This window comes from Nomascus leucogenys, chromosome 17, assembly GCF_006542625.1.
Source record: "Nomascus leucogenys isolate Asia chromosome 17, Asia_NLE_v1, whole genome shotgun sequence".
NCBI classification, from domain to species: domain Eukaryota; kingdom Metazoa; phylum Chordata; class Mammalia; order Primates; family Hylobatidae; genus Nomascus; species Nomascus leucogenys.
This window is the reverse complement of record NC_044397.1, coordinates 17,698,987-17,716,731: the sequence shown is the minus strand read 5'-3', so window position 1 is coordinate 17,716,731 and position 17,745 is coordinate 17,698,987. Positions and strand designations below refer to the sequence as shown.

General features: G+C 38.6%; 1 protein-coding gene across 7 annotated transcripts in view; it reads right to left on the bottom strand.

Annotated features, from left to right (window-relative positions):
* Window positions 1-248: 248 nt before the first annotated feature.
* ITGB6 (integrin subunit beta 6) overlaps window positions 249-17,745 on the bottom strand; it is a 95,361-nt gene continuing 77,864 nt past the window's right edge. For all 7 annotated transcript variants that reach the window (XM_012496495.2, XM_012496493.2, XM_030795797.1 and 4 more), the window contains 3 exons: window positions 13,771-13,890; window positions 8,213-8,379; window positions 249-2,397 (listed from right to left, as the gene is read on the bottom strand). In XM_012496495.2, coding sequence (XP_012351949.2) covers window positions 2,299-2,397; window positions 8,213-8,379; window positions 13,771-13,890 — 386 coding nt within the window. In that variant the 3' untranslated portion in view covers window positions 249-2,298. The remainder of the gene's footprint in view (window positions 2,398-8,212; window positions 8,380-13,770; window positions 13,891-17,745) is intronic.

The following is a 17,745-nucleotide window of genomic DNA, read 5'->3' as shown; positions in this document are numbered from 1 at the left end:
CTATTGGGAGTGGAAGGTGATACATTTCAGTTTATAGCACTAACCCTAAAGAACTTGACTTTACAAAATGGTGATGTCCAGGCACGCTCCCTGCTGTCTCTTGCCTTCTGTGGCTGCCTCCTTTTGCTCTTCTCCTTGGCCCCAGACCAAGACCATCAAGGCAGTCAGAACAGGTGACAGAGGAATCCAGAAATCCAAGAAGAGGGTTTTGTACCAAGCAAATAAAAGAAACTATCATCCATCTAAGGTTCATTGTTTAAATTACCATGTTTATTTACATCAACACAAAATACAATAATAAACACGACGAAACCGTTTTATCTTCATGTAACATAACTCTTCAGTGAACAGAAGTACTACTGTTAATGTTTTGGCCTTTCCAAGGTCCTGCCTGGGGTCAAAACAGTATTCAGAGAAAGAGCAGATTCTTCTCTACCTTCCCTAAAACACACACAAAGGTAACTTCTATTTTCTAAAATCCCATTCCAATAATAATAAAAAAATACAACAGTAAGTCCATGTAGAGGAAAGGATTGCTGTTGTGTTATCAGCATCGCAACCTTTATATTGCTGTAGATTTCCCCCAGGTTCTGTGCATCAGTCAGGAACATAAAGGGTATATCAGCCCTTCGGATTTTCAAGGTGTTTGTTCAGTAATTCTTTCACCTAGCCGTGTACTCCATAAAGGTCTGATTTACCTGAGTTATCTAGAAACCAGCAAAAAAAGAGTCTCCAAGTGATCAAATGTATATGGATCTATCTTGTAGAATTGAAGAAACTTATAGATTTTGCTGTGACAATTCAATGGACAACCACGAAGCCTCCACTGCATAATGAACTATTCACCTAGCAAAAACTTCACATTACAATTTAATCAAAAGTAATAAACATTGCGTAAAAGTACCTATCTCATCTATATGCCAGCAGTTTAAATGCTATTTGTTTAGTCTCGTACATTTTCAAACAAATGACAGTTATTGCTTAACTAACACAATCTTACTATTATTTCACTGACAAAAGAGGCAGTGGAAAGAGGAGATGGCTTGGAGTTAGAAGAGCTAGATTCTGAACCCAGCTCTACTCATTCTGAGACTTAGTTTCCTTTTGAGGATCAAGTGAGATGAAAGTGCTTTGTAAAAGAGTAATAACCACAAGAAATAATATTCTAGAGTCCATCTCTTCTATCAACTGATGGATCCCTAATTTGCACATGTATTTTGCAAGTAAAATCTTACCTCTTAAAAGTAAATATATGAGGCATATTCACCACAAGCAGCTGAAATGTGCAAGTTGGGTTACATAGATGGGAAAAGAGTATGTATTAAAAAGCCTTTAAGACTTGTAAACTCTTGATGTGCTTGATTTAGAGCCATTTAAAATTTTATTGTGTTTAACACATGTTCCTTTTATATTATTGGATCACTCTTTGAATAAAAGCATTTAAAGTAATTTTTTTTTAAAAAGAAACTTTGGTATGACAATTACAGGGTTTAAAAGACTGTGCAACTGAGTGAAATGGATTGAGAAATATGGGAGAAGTAACAGTTTGAAAACTCAGGGTCAAAAAGGAAACAGTGTAGAATATTGTTTTTCAGGTAATTTGAAAATAAGCTATATGATAGGGTTGTTATCTTTTTATTTTTATAGGTAACTTCTTAATTTATAAATTACTTATTCCTCATTTGTAAAACAAAATATTTGTGTACTTAACGTTTAGGTGTGTATAAATTCACAAAAATTATTGACACTTAACATTCAACCTTATATTTGAGAGATCTTCAGAAGAATTGCAACTTTTTAGCTGAAGTAAACTCAGAATCTCATTTCTCAGAGATTTAAAAAAAATTCTCCTTTAAGAGAGGGCATATTTCCTACAAGTTTAGAATTAATTGGCAAGTATAGATACACAATGTGAGTATATGGGCTTTGTGACTTTGCTGAGACAAAAAACTCAGGTAGCTGCATTCCTGAAACAAATGAGATTCTAATTTCAAACATTTTTCAAATGTAAATCAGGCCCCCATGAATCATTTTGAAGATTTTTTGAAGCATTAATGCAACAGAGTTAGTATTCCTCAAATGATCCCCAAAGTCATCTCTTTGCTAAGGATATTTCTCTTCTTGATTATTTTGAACCTGCCAACAGTCTCTCACCTTCATGTAGAGGATGACTTATCTGCAAATGTCCTATTATTATCTTAAACCAACCTCATTCTGAAGCAACAAAGAGAAAAAAATTAAATAGTGCATTAACATTTCATATCAGTGAAACAGACTTTTTTCATGCATAAAGTAGTTCTAGACATCTGTGGAAAGGTCTACCTTTTGTTTTTCCCTGTGTTTATAAGTTACATTTTTAAAAGTACTTGTGGAGCCTCTGTAGAGTGGATTGGTTCCCTGAAAAAAAAAAAAGATTCAAGTGAAAGTACATACATTTTGTTATTATACTGCTTTAATATATAGTGCAAATTGGAAGAGGAGAGTCAAGCTCAGTCTTGGAAACCATTAGAACAATTTTGATTAATTTGGTATTTCATACGTTTAGTGTTTTGTAATTTATACATTTTCATTTTGTTAAACATACAGAACAAGTCCCATATGTATATTCTAAAAATCTTACCTCTTTTGGTAATGTACAAATTTACGGATAGAGAACAAGGCTTCAGCTGTTGTGCTCACTGCTGTTTTCCCAGCACTGAGTCCCTGGCCCAGAGCAGGTACTCAGTATGTATGGAATGAGTGGCATGAACAGTGATAGATGAACCAAAAGTGAAATCAAAGCCAAAAAAGTAAAAAACAGGAAAAGTGAAACTGGTAGGAACATACAAAAATGAACGACACAGTATCTGCCTTTAACAAACGTGTTACTGATGAGAGGCATCAAAGAAGGGCACAAATAACCATGCTAAGATAAGATCAAAACTCAGAAGTGGGAGAAAGTAGTTGCTTGGGAGGAGTGAGGAACCATCCTCTGGAAAGCTAACACTTGCCGTGGGTAGCCAAACACCAGCTGTCTTTTGCTTACTATGTAAAACACTGGACAACCACAAGAGACAGGTATGGAGGACCCTGGGGTCATGAAAGAGTTGCAGTCCAAAGGCAGGCCAGGAAAAATGGCTTTGCCTTGGGGGCAGTGGGATGGTTGGGTGTGGGACTCCTGGGTAGCCCAGCTGTGCTGTTTGGGCTATAGATGTGCCTCCAGGTGCCAATAGCAGTGGTGCTGTAGCCAAAAGGACCAGAAGGTCCAGAAGGATCAAGCCTCTCTAGTTGTTCCAGGCCGGAGGAAGGTGTCTGGGTAAGGTACAGTTTCTTCTTTCCCACTTTCCAAGGTTGACCACACAGGCTATGGCAACAGTCTGGGTCCAAACCCAGCTCCACCACATGACCGTACTGACGCCACCCTGAGCCTTGGTGTCCCTATCTGTTCCTACCTCATCCAGGTAAAGTATTTTAGCACTGTGTGTAGCACATACAAATGCTCCATAAATGCTGCCTCTTCTCATTAGTCCCCATTTATAGCTTTTCTTCACATTTGGAATTTCCTTTTCTTTTAGGTTTTAGAGATGATTATTAAGATATTTTCCCCCAAGGCTTTGGTACACTTAACATTTCTAAGCCCATTACTGAGTATGTATGGAATCCAGGTACCGCCTCTGACCTTCTAAGTTAAAATCTTATACTTTGATCACCTCATTCCATGAATTATAGCTATGGTAGAAATTTCTAGGGATGGATTTGAAAAAAAACCTTAATTGTCTTTGCTTGCTCAGTATATTTCTTTCAGCTCTCAAAAGAATTGAATAAAACTGGAAACACTCCCTGGTCTTTCCCACTCATTGGCCTCAGTGCCCTCATTGTGAGTGGGAATCACACCTGCATCCATTTCTATGTTGTCCAGAGCCAGTGGCCTGACCTCTGACTAAGTGACATGTTACCTTTGCTGTGTGCCTTTAAAGAGATATGCTATTTCTATAATAAAGCCAAACAGAAAAGAGGTTCCTTGGCTCGTGGTGGATGATGAGTGAAAGCTAAGTTGGTATATTGCTTCTATTCCTGAGAGCAGCCTGGTTAATTCTGAGGGATCTCCAGATCTTATCTAGTCCTGCTGCCTTAAGAATTTGAGATTTTGAAGGGAAAGGGCGGACTGATGTGAATTTAGATGTAGATGGAGCCTCATTTGCAAACAAAAACCATGCATGGAATTCTATTAAATTTGAGACTAGAATCTAATTGGTTACAGGAGAATGAGGGACTCAATTGAAGAAACAAGACGGAAAAAAGTAAGAGGTTCAGGCCAGCAATGACAGGGTAAGCCTGTCCTGGAGGGATTTCCCACTTCCTCCAGGAAGCTCCCACCTTCGTGAACAGAAAAGACACTTGGAAAGAGGACACAGGCTCTGAGCAGGGCCAGCTTAGAGCTCCGTAGGACCAGGTACTTGTTTGTAGGTGCACCCTATATCATGTCAAACAAACTACAATACACCCATATCCCACACTTAATATAACTGATATGCATTATAGAGGAGGTGACTTGAATTGCAGTTGACAAGATAACACAACGTTACTTAGTAGATATTTAGTTGAATGTTTAATTTTGATGGCAGAGTTTTCATTCTGTATTTTAAAGCAACTTCATTCATTCAGGTTTGCAATATTTTGGGGGTCCCTTGCAAAACTGGTTCAGGGCCAAGACATTGCTTATAGGGAGTGATGGGTAAAGCAGACTTCACTAGAGTAAGAGGGTAAGATGGAAGTGTAAAAGTGGACGAAGAGCAAGTACATATTGCTGTTGTGTGTAGTAGGGTATTTCCTGGCCTCAGCTGAAGATCAGAGGTCAGGATAATGCACTCACATTGGGTTTTGTTCCAGGAGGAGGTGTGGAAATGTCCACACTGCCTCCTCTAGTGCTCTGCTGATTGTAACCTCTCTACACAGACTTTCCAGCAGAAATGTAGGCTTGAGTCCTGCTCTATTTCAGGTGAGTGTGCAATCCACTGCTCAGAAAAGGTCAGTGTTCCCCTAACCATCTGGGGTGACCAGGCTGATTCTCCCAGGTGTCTGGGAGTGCTAATTTAGGCTGCGGATTCTGCAAATGCAATGACACATTTTTCAAGATTGAAAAAGTGGTAATAGGAAAACTCTGTCATGACCCACAGCTTCCTTAATGATCACCCAACTGCTAAATGCAGACCTGATTTGCTTACCACAGTACAAAATCAATCCATGACTGCAAGAAATGTCAGGCTGAACATTTTTTTGCTCAAGTTAATGACTTGTCATCTAGAAAAAAAATTCTAATCAAAGATGAATTTAAATATGCTTCATTTGTGTTTTCATAAAGAATATGTGGGGGTGGGCATTATTTTTTAAAGCATAATAAAAAAGATAACTTTTCTTTACAGCTGCTCTGAAATGTTTTAGGAGGTAGGAGTGAAGACCTTTCTGTCTTAAGCCCTGTCACTTTATGAGTCCAGTGCAGTCCTATTGTCCCTATCGTCCCTGGAGGGCACTGGGTTTCAAAGACCAGTCAAATTCACTTCTTCAAGAAGAAAAAGTTTTAGGGAAAAAACTCAGTTAAATTGAAGACCCCTAAATGTGTGCAGTGAGTGACATTTTTTTCCAGTAGGATGTTAGTGAAATTTAAACTGAATTATTTGAGTTAAACCTTTTTTGCATCCAAGTGAATAATTACTACCCAGTCATTATCTAGTCAGGAACATCAAACATTTGTTATTCAAAGAAACTCAATTTAATAAGGGAATAATATTTTACATTTATGCTTTTTTTTCTGTTTAATGCGTGTTCCGGTCGCATGTTAGATGAAGAAACGGCAAAAATTCAGCATTTGAATTTCAGTCATGTTCTACATCCTGAGGGAGAACAATTCATGTTTTTGTGGAAATTAGCTGTTAATTAAAATGTTATTTTAAAGATATTAACCACTTGTCAGTATTTATGCCTCTGTATGAGAACATTGAAATGTGCTGGTTAGTAGATATACATCACATAATTGCCCAAGTGCGTGTTTGTGGAACACCTGCTTATTATTTCTAGGAGGGTCAACCGAAGCCTGTGCTTAGAAGAACAATGAACAATTAGGCTTCAGCTTAACCATGCACCAAAAGTTAGGGAAGTCCCTTAACTTCTCTGAGCCTCAGTTTAGCTCTTCAAAATGGAAATACCAGGATTATATCATGGGGCTTGCTGCTATTGTCCTTTGTGGCAACTTAACCATATTCTTTTACCTGGTTGCCCTTTTAACCATGGCAAGGCGTTTGTTGGAGAGTTGATGAAAGTCAAAAATAACATCTGTGGTCAGGGGTCAGGTGAAGTGAACTGTCCTACAACTTTGGGCTCATTAGTACTGCGTTCTAAGTCACCAAGCTAACCTATCTGTTTACCTTTTACATTGTTAGGGATGAGTAAATTATATCTTCTCCTGAGGAATTTTGCTTAATTATGGAAAATACACACATTCTCAAAAAGAGGAAAGCTATATAACCAACCTCCAAAGACCCATCACTCAGATTCAACAGTTATCACAATTCTCCCACACCTGCTTCAACTATCCCTCCATCCCACTCTCTTGGTTGAATTATTTCAAAGCGAACCCCAGCTTTCATTTCCTTTCACTCCTTCAGTATGCATCTCTAAAAAATATGGATATTTTCTAGCAATGTCACCATGGCATTATCATACCTAATCAAATTAACCATACTTATTTGCTATCATTCTAATACCCAGCATGTATTAATCTTTTTTCAGTCTTTTTATGTATTTATTTATTATTTATTTTGGAGACTGGAGCTCACTCTGTCACTTAGGCTGGAATGCAATGGCATGATCATGGCTCACTGCAGCCTTGACCTCCTAGCTCAAGTGATCCTCCTGCCTTAGCCTCCCAAGTAGCTGGGACTACAGGTGTGAACCACCATGCCTGGCTAATTTTTGTATTTCTTTTTGTAGGGATGGGGTTTTGCCATGTTGCCCAACTCGAACTCCTGAGCTCAACCAATCCTCCTGTCTTGGCCTCCCAAAGTTCTAAGATTACAGGTGTGAGCCACCATGCCCAGCCTTTTTCCAGTTGTTTTAAAAATGTATTTTTACAGGTGGACTGTTCAAATCATGATCCAAACAAGATCCATACATTGCATTTGGCTGTTGTATCTAAATGCATTTTTAATGGGAAGATAAAGTAGATAAAAGTTTTCAGTGTTCATTGTCCTGTACCATATATTATCATTAATTTAGAATAACCGCATACAACAGAAACATCCCTTATCAAGATAAATTTATCAAAAATGGAAAATTCCATTTGCTTTAGGAATTGAAGGCATTGCTATAAAAATTGTTAACATCGAATTATTTGGGCAGACAAATCCAAAGGAGCATTGTGTCTGCCGTATTTGCTCCAGTGATATCGTTGTTAGAATCAGCAATGTAAGATAATTGCTGTTAGATACCTGGACACACCATTAGAGATAGAGAGATGAAATTAAAACTATGGAATTGTTTCTATGGGTCTCTAGAAATGTAATTATCTCTCCTGTGGAAAAGAAACACAGAAAGCTATAGTCCTGCCTTCTGATTGCCTCTTGTGAAGAGAAGGCACTTAAATTATTTCTATTGAGTTTATGTATTTAAAGGTTAATACTTTGGGGGTTTTTTTCAGGTCTCTGTTTAAAATTTATGTTATTCAGAAAAAATAACTGCGTGGCATTTAACAAATCATCTCAAATTTGCTTTGTAACCTATTATATCAGAAACAAGTATTTCCAAAGAAATTGGCAGGAATTATCATACTACTTATGAACATTATTCCATTCATTATAACATAACCAAGTTATGGAACTGTTTAGATACAGCACCCGTGCTTTATCAAATGGAGCCTGAGGGATACTCCTAGTGGTGAGGAAGCACTGGGTAAAAATATACTTCCCCAATGTCCCTAAGCAGCTGTCTCAGGAGCCTCATGACACTCTTCATCGTGGTGGAAATCCCCACCGCACTAAGACAAATATATGCTATGAGGGTCATCTGGACGTTTGCCCCTGAAGCAGAACAGAAATCAAAGCTGTTGGGGTCATGGCGAGAGTGGGAGAGAAAAAATGTGACATTTGAACTCTCGGAGCAGAAGGAAGCTGAGCCCCTCAATCTCTTCCACCAGCCTCTTTCTCCCCTAGACAAGGAGTAACCCTAAGTTTCCACATACCGTTTGCCACTTGGCTTTTGATCGTTCTGCTTCAAATTTGGCAACTTCTTTACGATCATGAAATGACACCAGTAGCTTCCAGATGCACAGTAGGACAACCCCGATAAGAAGAATAGCCAGGGAAACCCCTAACATGATCATGGGAATGTTTGGAGGCTTCGGACAATCTGCAGAAATAAAGAAAATTATAAGAAGGTGGTAAAATCAACATTTTGACATTGGAAAGCCATTTCTTGTTGGATTTTCATCTACTTTTTCTGCAGCAGAGGATAAATATTGACAGCATTTTTGCCTTGCTTAAATTTTAAAAACGAGTTACTTGTTGAAGAATAGCCCTGCGTTCCTCAAAGTAGAACAAAAGATAAAGGAAGAATTTAGTTATTCGAAGTAAATGGATATAGACTTGATGGTTGACTCTAAAAGAGAATCCAAAAGAGTGATAATTAATGCACATGGAATATTTAAAGGATTAAGAAAAAGACTAGTTTAATCACTAAAAATGGTCTCTTTCGAGTCCATGATAAAGCAGAAATGGAGTAGGGGTGTGTGTGTGTGTGTGTGTGTGTGTGCGCTGCATGTCATCAGTTATTCATGCACCTTCTTGAATCATGTGGAGTCTAGAAGACTATATTAAAAGTTATATAAAAACCTATCCCTTGAAAAAATTACTATTTCCTTCTTTCTTTATAGACAGAAGACAATGATGGGTTTCAGTTCTATTTTGTTGAACCCTAATGCAGTAGTCTGGTTTTGGGGAAGTTCCTAGACTAGATTCAGGAGAGGTAGTCAATTCCCATCTGATGTACAGTAGGTATGTGAATGTGATCCAGTCCATTGACCTCTCTGGGCTCCAGGCCCTTCATCTGTAAAACAAAGTTCAGTGTTCCCTTAACTTTTCTGATGATACCAATAAGCTGAAGTGTTCTTGCTTACTAACACAGCTTCCTAGACCCTTTCCCCAATATTCTGATTCAGTGGGTCTTGGATAAGCCACCGATTTTGTATTATTAAATATTCTAAAAGATTCTTATCTTCAAGCAAGTCTGGGAAATTAGATGTTCTGTAGGGTACTTTCAACTTGAATATTCTATGAAATGTTATTTTGACTCTATTGATGATATTAATGTAATTTTGCAATTATACAGTACCTTTCCTAATTCGCAGCAGAATGACTAATAGTCCTTGCAATATGCCTAGGAGATGATACATTTTTTAATGAAACATTATAATTATGTTCTCCTCTTACTTTCATGGAAAAAAATCCCACATAAAATTATCGTTAGATATCTGCATCCCTCTGCAAGAAATGAGGCAAAATCCATGGGATCTGGGGAGGAAATGAATGATGTTTAGTTTATCCTAAGCCTTACTGTTTTAGATATTTAATAAGGAGAGTTATACACATATTACTAGTCATGCTGTCTTTAAGGTAAGGATCTGGAGTCGATGTGAATCTGAGTGGGACTAATTACCCACTAACAGCATGATGCCTGGCCTCACACACTTTCGTTCTTTGGCCAAGAAACCATGTAAAGAGATTATGCAGAAATAAGTAAAGGAGCTAATGACATAGCTATTACTGTATGAAGATCTAAAGACTATATTCTCGCATAGCAAATGAACCACAGCTGCCTCTAATAGGTTAGCACATTCCTGCAAATAAAGCAGCCGGCTTGTGTCACGAGAATATATACTGGCTACATCTTTGGCTAAGAAATGCCTGGGGTGGGGCATAGTATGTTCCTGCTCAAAGCAAGATGAAGCTTGCTACAGTCCTGCACCTAGACATGAATTAGGAGGGTTCTCCAGAAGGGACTAAAGAAGAAATGGGTGCGGTCTGGAGGAGATAATTATTTTAAGAAATGAAAGTCCTCAGGAATTGTACATTTCTCAATTAAAGATGTTGGCCCAAGTGCCAGAGCAGGTCTTACACAATAGATATCGTCACTTTTCATACTTGGATGTTTCTTGAGATGCTCAGACTGAAAATGGATTTCTACATGGAAGAAGAGGGTCCCCTCTATCACTGTGGGCAATGTGGCCTATCGAGTCCAGGTTGGCGCAGCACCTGCTTCTAAGGTCCTGAGTATCTAACTCTGCTACGTGCGTTGCACAATCTGGTAGCTCAATGTGCCTATTGAGTGCTTGAAATGTGACTTTTCCCAAGTAGGTTATGCCATAAGGGTGAAATACGCACTGATTTTGAACACTTGGTATGAAAAAAATGTAAAATATCTCAGCTTTTATACTGATTACATGTTGAAATGACAATATTTTGGATAACATGGTAAATAAAATTCATTTTACCTGTTTCTTTTACTTTTTAATGTAATTACTAGAAAATTTTAAATTACATATAGGGTTTGCCTAACAGTTCTGTTGGATGATGCTGATCTAACATCTTTTTGTGATTCATATAGTTATGATGATTGTACAGCCAGTAGGAGGCAGTAGAGCACAGTGGTTCAGAGCATGGGCTCCAGGCCAGGCTGCCAGAGCTCCTCCACTAGCTCTGGCACGTAATTACTGCCAGACCTAGCAAATTATTTAATGTCTCTATGCCTCAATTTCCTTACCTTTAAAATGAAAATAATAGTGGTACCTGTTTCATATGGTTGTTAAGAATATTAAGCGAATTAATACATGTAAAATATATAGAACAACATCTGGCAAATGGTATTAGTAAGGGCTCAAAAAATGAGAGCTATTATAATAATTAATATTACTATTGTTACAGCAAATACAGCATTCTTTCCCCTTCTATCCTCATCACCTCAAGGGCCTGGAGCCTCCAAGTTGGAACCTGTGGGTATAGCATCTACCCTAGCTGGTACTTTCCAGCCAGGAAGCCTTCCCGCCTATCATTCCTTGACTCTGTTGTGGCTCTTATGCTCTGGAAGTCCCTCCAGATGGTGGGGGAAAGAAAGAAGATGAAAGAAGCCACCCGTGTCCACAAGCATCCTGGTGGCGACCCTTCACTCAGTTCTTTTTTTCAATTTGCTTAGAGGACCCTGGGGATCAGCCCCTTTCTCACTTCTCAGTTTGCCTCTTCTACCCAAGCCTCCACCAGGCCACCCTGGGATTTTCTAGTCTGAAAGCTGTGAGACGGGAGACAGGAGGGACTATGGACTTCTGGGGACAGGTTCTGCTCTGCTGGCCCCTGGAAGCGCCAGGCCTACCCAACCATGCGGACATTTGTTGAGGAAGAGGGAGCCTGGAAGCTGTCAGGTGACTCTTGTTAAGCCTCAGGGAGGTAATTTTTCCCTTCACTTTTCCCTACTACAAAAGTATGGGGATAATAACACGCCATAATAAAAAGCATCAGGGCATCTGTGCGTGCTCTGCAGAATGGCATGTTGCGGTGCCACTCGTATTGTGTGGAAGAATAAAAGAACAGACAACAGCTCAGTAATAAGGAGGCATTTAGCTCAAGGCATGTTTCACCAAAAAAAAAAAAATCACCAACTAGATACAAAAGTCTCTGAATTAAAAGCAGGACTTATTCTGGAAATTTGTTTTTGTTGTTTGAAACTCGTTTTTTTCCATAGAATCAATACTATAAGGGATGGCTTTGATTTCAAGATAACTTGCTAAAGTCACTGCCACAGTCACAGAGGCTTGGGAGTGTAGTTGGAGAATTTTATTTTGTAAGACAGATAATGAGCAGGCAGGCTTTTTTGGTATTATAAAGTAATTTCTCCTTGTATGGCAGGATTCTCCTTATGTTTCCCTAATGAATGGCCACAAGACTTATTTTATGTATGCATTTCAAAGGAGTTGATTTACATGAGATTTTTCCAGAGCAAATCTCCAGGGGCACTTGGCATACCTGAGCTTCAAGGCCAAGTTCACAATCATCTTCAGATTCCTTGGATTGTGCCAACCTCTATCTCTCACTTCCCCTCAGCAACTGCAATGTGACATTTTTCTGATCATGTTTTCTTGATTGGGATATAATGGTCTTGAACCTACTTTTTGGTTCTTTTGACACTGCTGTGGTTTTTATGTTCTTAAGTGATGCCAATTTGATACTTTTGGTTTCAAGTTCAGGACTTCATATTTTATCAGCACATCGATAAGCACGCACGTACAACAAAACATATCTATCTGCCTTATGGCCTGGCCTTGTTGCTGTTGTCTGGGTCAGAACTTAGGCTCCAAGCTTTTGATGGGAGGAGGAGGTTGCAAACAAGGTCTGATTTAATGTAGCTGTCATATCTGCAGGAATGGTTTAGGGAGGAACACATCACTAATTAAAGACAGAAAATATGAGGCACCTGTGAGTAAATGAGAATGCAGTCTGTGTTGTTAGGGCTGTTGCTCATAGGGAGATCTTGGGACCATTTGTATCAGGCTTGCCAGGGTAGTTGTCAAAATGCAGAGCCCTGGGCCACACATCAGATGGTGTTGACTCAGGATATAGGCATTTTTAAAAAGTTCCCCAAGGGAGTCTGATACCCAGTAACATTTGAATCCCTCTCAAATTAATACCTTCTCACCTACTTTCTTCTCTACTAAATATAAACTTCTCCCTCCCCTTCACTGAATGCAAAGTGTTTAAGGTTTTCCCAAGTCCCAAACTGACTCTATGAGTTGGTGTGGATGAAAATCCACAGGAGCAACAGACCCCTTGACATCCTTTTAGATGACATCCTTCCTCACTTGCTGCTTAATGTCTTTTCTGATTCAGCATTATCATTTAATGACCCATTACCGTGAGTTAGGTATTGCCACTATTTTATGTGCGTTATTCCACTTAATCCTTGAGTCAACACTTAGAAAAAAGTACTATTATGTGTACCATTTTACAGATGAGGAAATAGAGACTCAGAGACTCAAGCCGTCACTCAGCTATTAAATAATGGAGAAGGATTTGAACCAAGGTTTGCCTGATTCACACTCTTCTTAAAAAAAATGGACACACTCTTCTCTGTTACCCTTTCCTAAAGATACACCTTTTGCTTACATTTCATTTAATCCACTTACCTTTCTATAATTCATCAGTCAGCTTTCAGGAAGATGATGACTGCTGCAACTACAAGTCATCTTAGCTGGTTTGTTTTTTGTGTTTTTTTGTTTGTTTGTTTGTTTTTTGGCAGAGTCTCACTCTGTGCAGTGGCGCGATCTCGGCTCAATGCAACCTACACCTCCTGGGCTCAAGCAATTCTCGTGCCTCAGCCTTCCAAGTAGCTGGGATTATAGGTGCAGGCCACCACACCCAGCTAATTTTTGCATTTTTAGTAGAGACAGGGTTTCACCATGTTGGCCAGGGTGGTCTCCAACTCCTGACCTCAAGTGACCCGCCTGCCACGGCCTCCCAAAGTGCTGGGATTACAGGTGTGAGCCACCGTGCCCGACCCTTATGTGGTCTTAATAAGAGACACTGGAACATACCGAACCTTCTAACTGGCATCTTCAATCCTTGGGAAACTTTAAGAAACTTCATCAAAATTTTGGAAATGTCTTTCCTGGCATGCTACCCAGAGCGATTTTCTGGTTGCTTTCTCTTCTTCTGTGTAGTATCATTTGCCATCGGCAATGGAAGGCAACACACCCACCTTTTTCATTGATGCTATGAATGATGGTTTTCCCCTCATTATCTGTAGTTATTAGGAATGTAATAAGACATTCATTTTCTCCTTGCAGAGAGCAGGAAACAGAACCATCCTTTGAGAAATCTGCAGATAAAGGAGTCATTCATTAGGTTAAACAAGATTCCAAGAGATTATTTTTAAAACAAAGTAGTATTGAGTTTTAATATGTAAATTAGAGTTTTCAATATGGCAGAATGAGAATAGGAAAGGCATAGGTTTTTTTTTTTTCTCATGAAGTGAGGTTTTAGTTTTCACTCACGTTCCAGAAGAACAGTTCCAGATGTGATCAATCAGGACTGACCATCAAATGTACCTATCAAACGGATACGGGCAGGATTGCAACAGGCTGAACGTACTTCAAGGCAGGTACCCACAGCTGCCTTGGGAATAGAATGGCCCTGATTATGGTAATGAGGGGCTATAGGTTCTTCTTTGCTGAGAGCATGAAGGATGTCTAGGTTACATTCTGCACAGTTCACACTGATACTGATACTTTTAAAGGGGCCTTTCTTACAATGGCATAGTCAAGATTGCTGGCCATCTATTGTGGAAATAGTAACATAAATTAATATCAGGAAACTGAGACTGAAGTGTTATGTAGCTCAGGGACCAGCAGGATAAAGGTAAATGAATCCACAGTGACAGTTTGTCTATTATTCAGCAGAGCTCCTTTCTTAATTTGAAAAAAAAAAAAAAAAAATCCAGTTTTCCTCAAATCTTTTCCAAGTGGAAATTTTTCCTTATTGAGCTCATTCAAGAGGCAGAAAATGAATGTCATGACACAAATTAAAAGTAAAGTAAAATGGCCAATCTGAGATGCCAGTACTATCTACCAGAAATTTTAGTAGTCCAGGACGTATGCCAAAATTATGTGGCATTCTCCTAATTAAGAAAACCAAACAAATTTGCTTAACTGTTCTCCTATCTTTTAAGTTGGAGACTTTTCAATGATGGTTACAAACACTGTTTTTCAGAAACCTGTAAGTAGAAAACCTTTTGCTCTTAATCTAAACTTTTAGGACATAGGTCCGAAGTTAGTGTGTTATGCTACAATGGATCAGAACGTTAAAACTGGGGCTGCCCCTGATAATCTTGGACATACTCTTACTAGACTTATAACCTCTCTCATTAGCTTAAAAATAAAAACCTTAATAAAGCAGAATCTAATATGTTTTCTGATTCTAACTAAAATTAAATAATAGTCTGTTTTTGGTACAAAAATGCCATAGCCATAAATAGAAATATTAAGTTTCTGTTTGCTGTCTTTACATTTTGTTTGAGATGAAAAACCCAACAGTGTCTGTGAGAAGTATGCTTTGTATTATCTATGAAAACAGGAACCAGCAAGACATTTAGCACTGTAAATAAAATTTCGGATGATAGATTTAAGTGTACAAACTGTTTTTGAACTCATTAGAAATTTCTATTACACGGGAATATTAATAAATCTAATTACAAATCATCTTAGTCTAGTCATTGCCAAAGGATTATGGTCATCTAAGTCACCTGGGAGTTTTGAAAATGTAGATTCTGGGGACCCACTCTTGGGTATTCTGATTTGAGAGGTTGGTTGTGTGCACAGGAGCTTGTACCCTTAGTGAGTTGTTTAATAAGTATTTTTAAATAGGAGATTCTGATAAAGAGATTTGGTGAGATGTGTGTTATTTCATATGTTTGATTGCAAATGGTACTGCATATATAATTCATACGTTGGCCATTTTATTTGGCCTTTACCACATCTCCTGTTACCTTGCCCCTCCAATTAACTAGGGTTCATGAAGTCTTGGGGACTATGCGTTTTCTTATTGGAGTGTTTTCTTGCTTCTCTCCCCCTCTCTGCAGGAACAGCACAGGCTCACTCTGCTCACCTTGAACATATTTAATGAAACATTTTATTCTGAGGTAGGAAATATGTGAACGGCTTATCATACTCCTTTCAGTAATCTTAACCATGTTTTTAAAAATTTTCTTTCAAATAGCTGCACTGAGACCTAGAGAGGCTTACTTGACCTGGTCAGGGTTATTTAAGTGTTAATGGAACGGCAGAATATGATCTTTGAGTCACAACTCCCACGTTGCTTTAATTACTTCACCACTCCTTTTCATGACTGTTACGGCTCTAGATGTAGCCTGTTCCATAGTGTTTTGGTATTGAAATAGTATTATCAAATGTGCAATGACAGATTTGCATAATTCGCTGCATAATTTCTTTTGTTGTTCATAGAAAATGGACTTCTGTTTTTTCCCTTCCTTTGTGAATGTCTACAGTGCTGCTCTAGAATAATACAATGAAAATAAGATACCAGGCAGTCCATGGAACCATACTCAGAGAAGGAAGAAATGTGAAAACAGGGGTGAGGAGGTGGGCCTGGGAAGGTCCGGGGAGGGTGTGAAAAATACAAAGCATCTGCACCACTGAGTCAAGATGGCCATATGTTTAAGACCTCACCTCTAGGATTAGTTAGCAGTTTTCAAAAAAACAAAAATGAAAACAAACAAACAACAACAACGTTTCCCAAGGAAAAAGTAAGGGGTTTATGGTCAGATAAGTTTGGGAATCCTTTATTTATTCCAGTTCCTCCCCTTGCCATTCCTGATGATTCACAATGCACATTTAAATTAAATGCATAATAACTCTCAGAAGTCCTGCAAAGAAAACAAGGAATCTAGTTTCCTATTTCTAAGATTTATATTACCAGGGGCGCCTTTTTCTATGTAATGCTTTCATATCTAGGGTTGCATGGAATATACTTTGAGAAACAATTCTCTGAGTACATGTATGTTAGGGTAAATAAAAATATGACTCTCAAGCTGGGCACTGTGGTGCATGCCTGTAATCCCAGCACTTTGGGAGGCTGAGGCGGGCAGATGCCTTGAGCTCAGGAGTTCGAGGCCAGCCTGGCCAACATGGCAAAACCCCATTTCTACAAAAACTACAGAAAATTACACTGTGTATGGTGGCATGCGCCTGTAGTCCCAGGTACTCGTGAGGCTGAGCCTGGAAGGTCTAGAATGCAGTGAGCTTTGATCATGCCACTACGCTCCAGCCGGAGAGAGAAAGGCCTTGGCTCAAAAAAAAAAAAAAAAAAAAAAAAAGACTCTCAGTAAAATGAAGTACTCCCCAGGAGTAAAAAGAAATTCCCCTCGTTGGGGGAAGGGTAGGTTGTTAAAAGACAAATATGATGCGATCATTTCAAGGTAGTATGATCAGTAACATAACTGGATGAGTAACTTGAAATAAAGCTTATAAAAAGGCTCAATAGAAAAGTGGCTTTTAAACACAGTCTGAATTAAAAACATTTTTTCTCTCAAATTCATCCAGATTAGTGCTTTAAATGGTATTAATAATCCAATTTTTATTTTCAATTGCTGAGTTACAAATAATTGTATCTCCCTATTTTGAAATAATTTAGTCAAATGCACAAAAAGAGTAATGTAAATATTTTAAATGCCACTGGAGCCCTAGTCTTCCTCTCCAATCTCAGCATTTATGATAATCTACTCAAAAAAACCTGTGTACTTAAATATAGTAAGTACCTTGTTCATGCCATTATGATTTACATGTATGTAAGGTTTACTCCTTTTTTTCCTCAACACATTAGATTTCCCATGTTGCTAGTGAATTGAGGCTTAAAAATTTGCAGAGCATTTTCTGCAATTTTTACGCGTTTCTCAGAAACACTTGGTAAATATCCCCAGTGCTTGCTGTGAAATGAGCCCAGAAGGTGATGCTAGGACTTTGCACCAGGTACTAACGTGGGAAGTCCACAGAGGCTGCCTGCTCAGTGCTTTCATGTATCTCGCCTTTGGTAGTAATGTAAGGCATACACCATCTTGTCCAATTTACTGCTATTTGGTATGTTTATCTTTGGTCACAAGAAAAGCATTGGTGAGGGGTTTTATGAGCACATGTCATGACCCTCCATATAGGGTAATCCA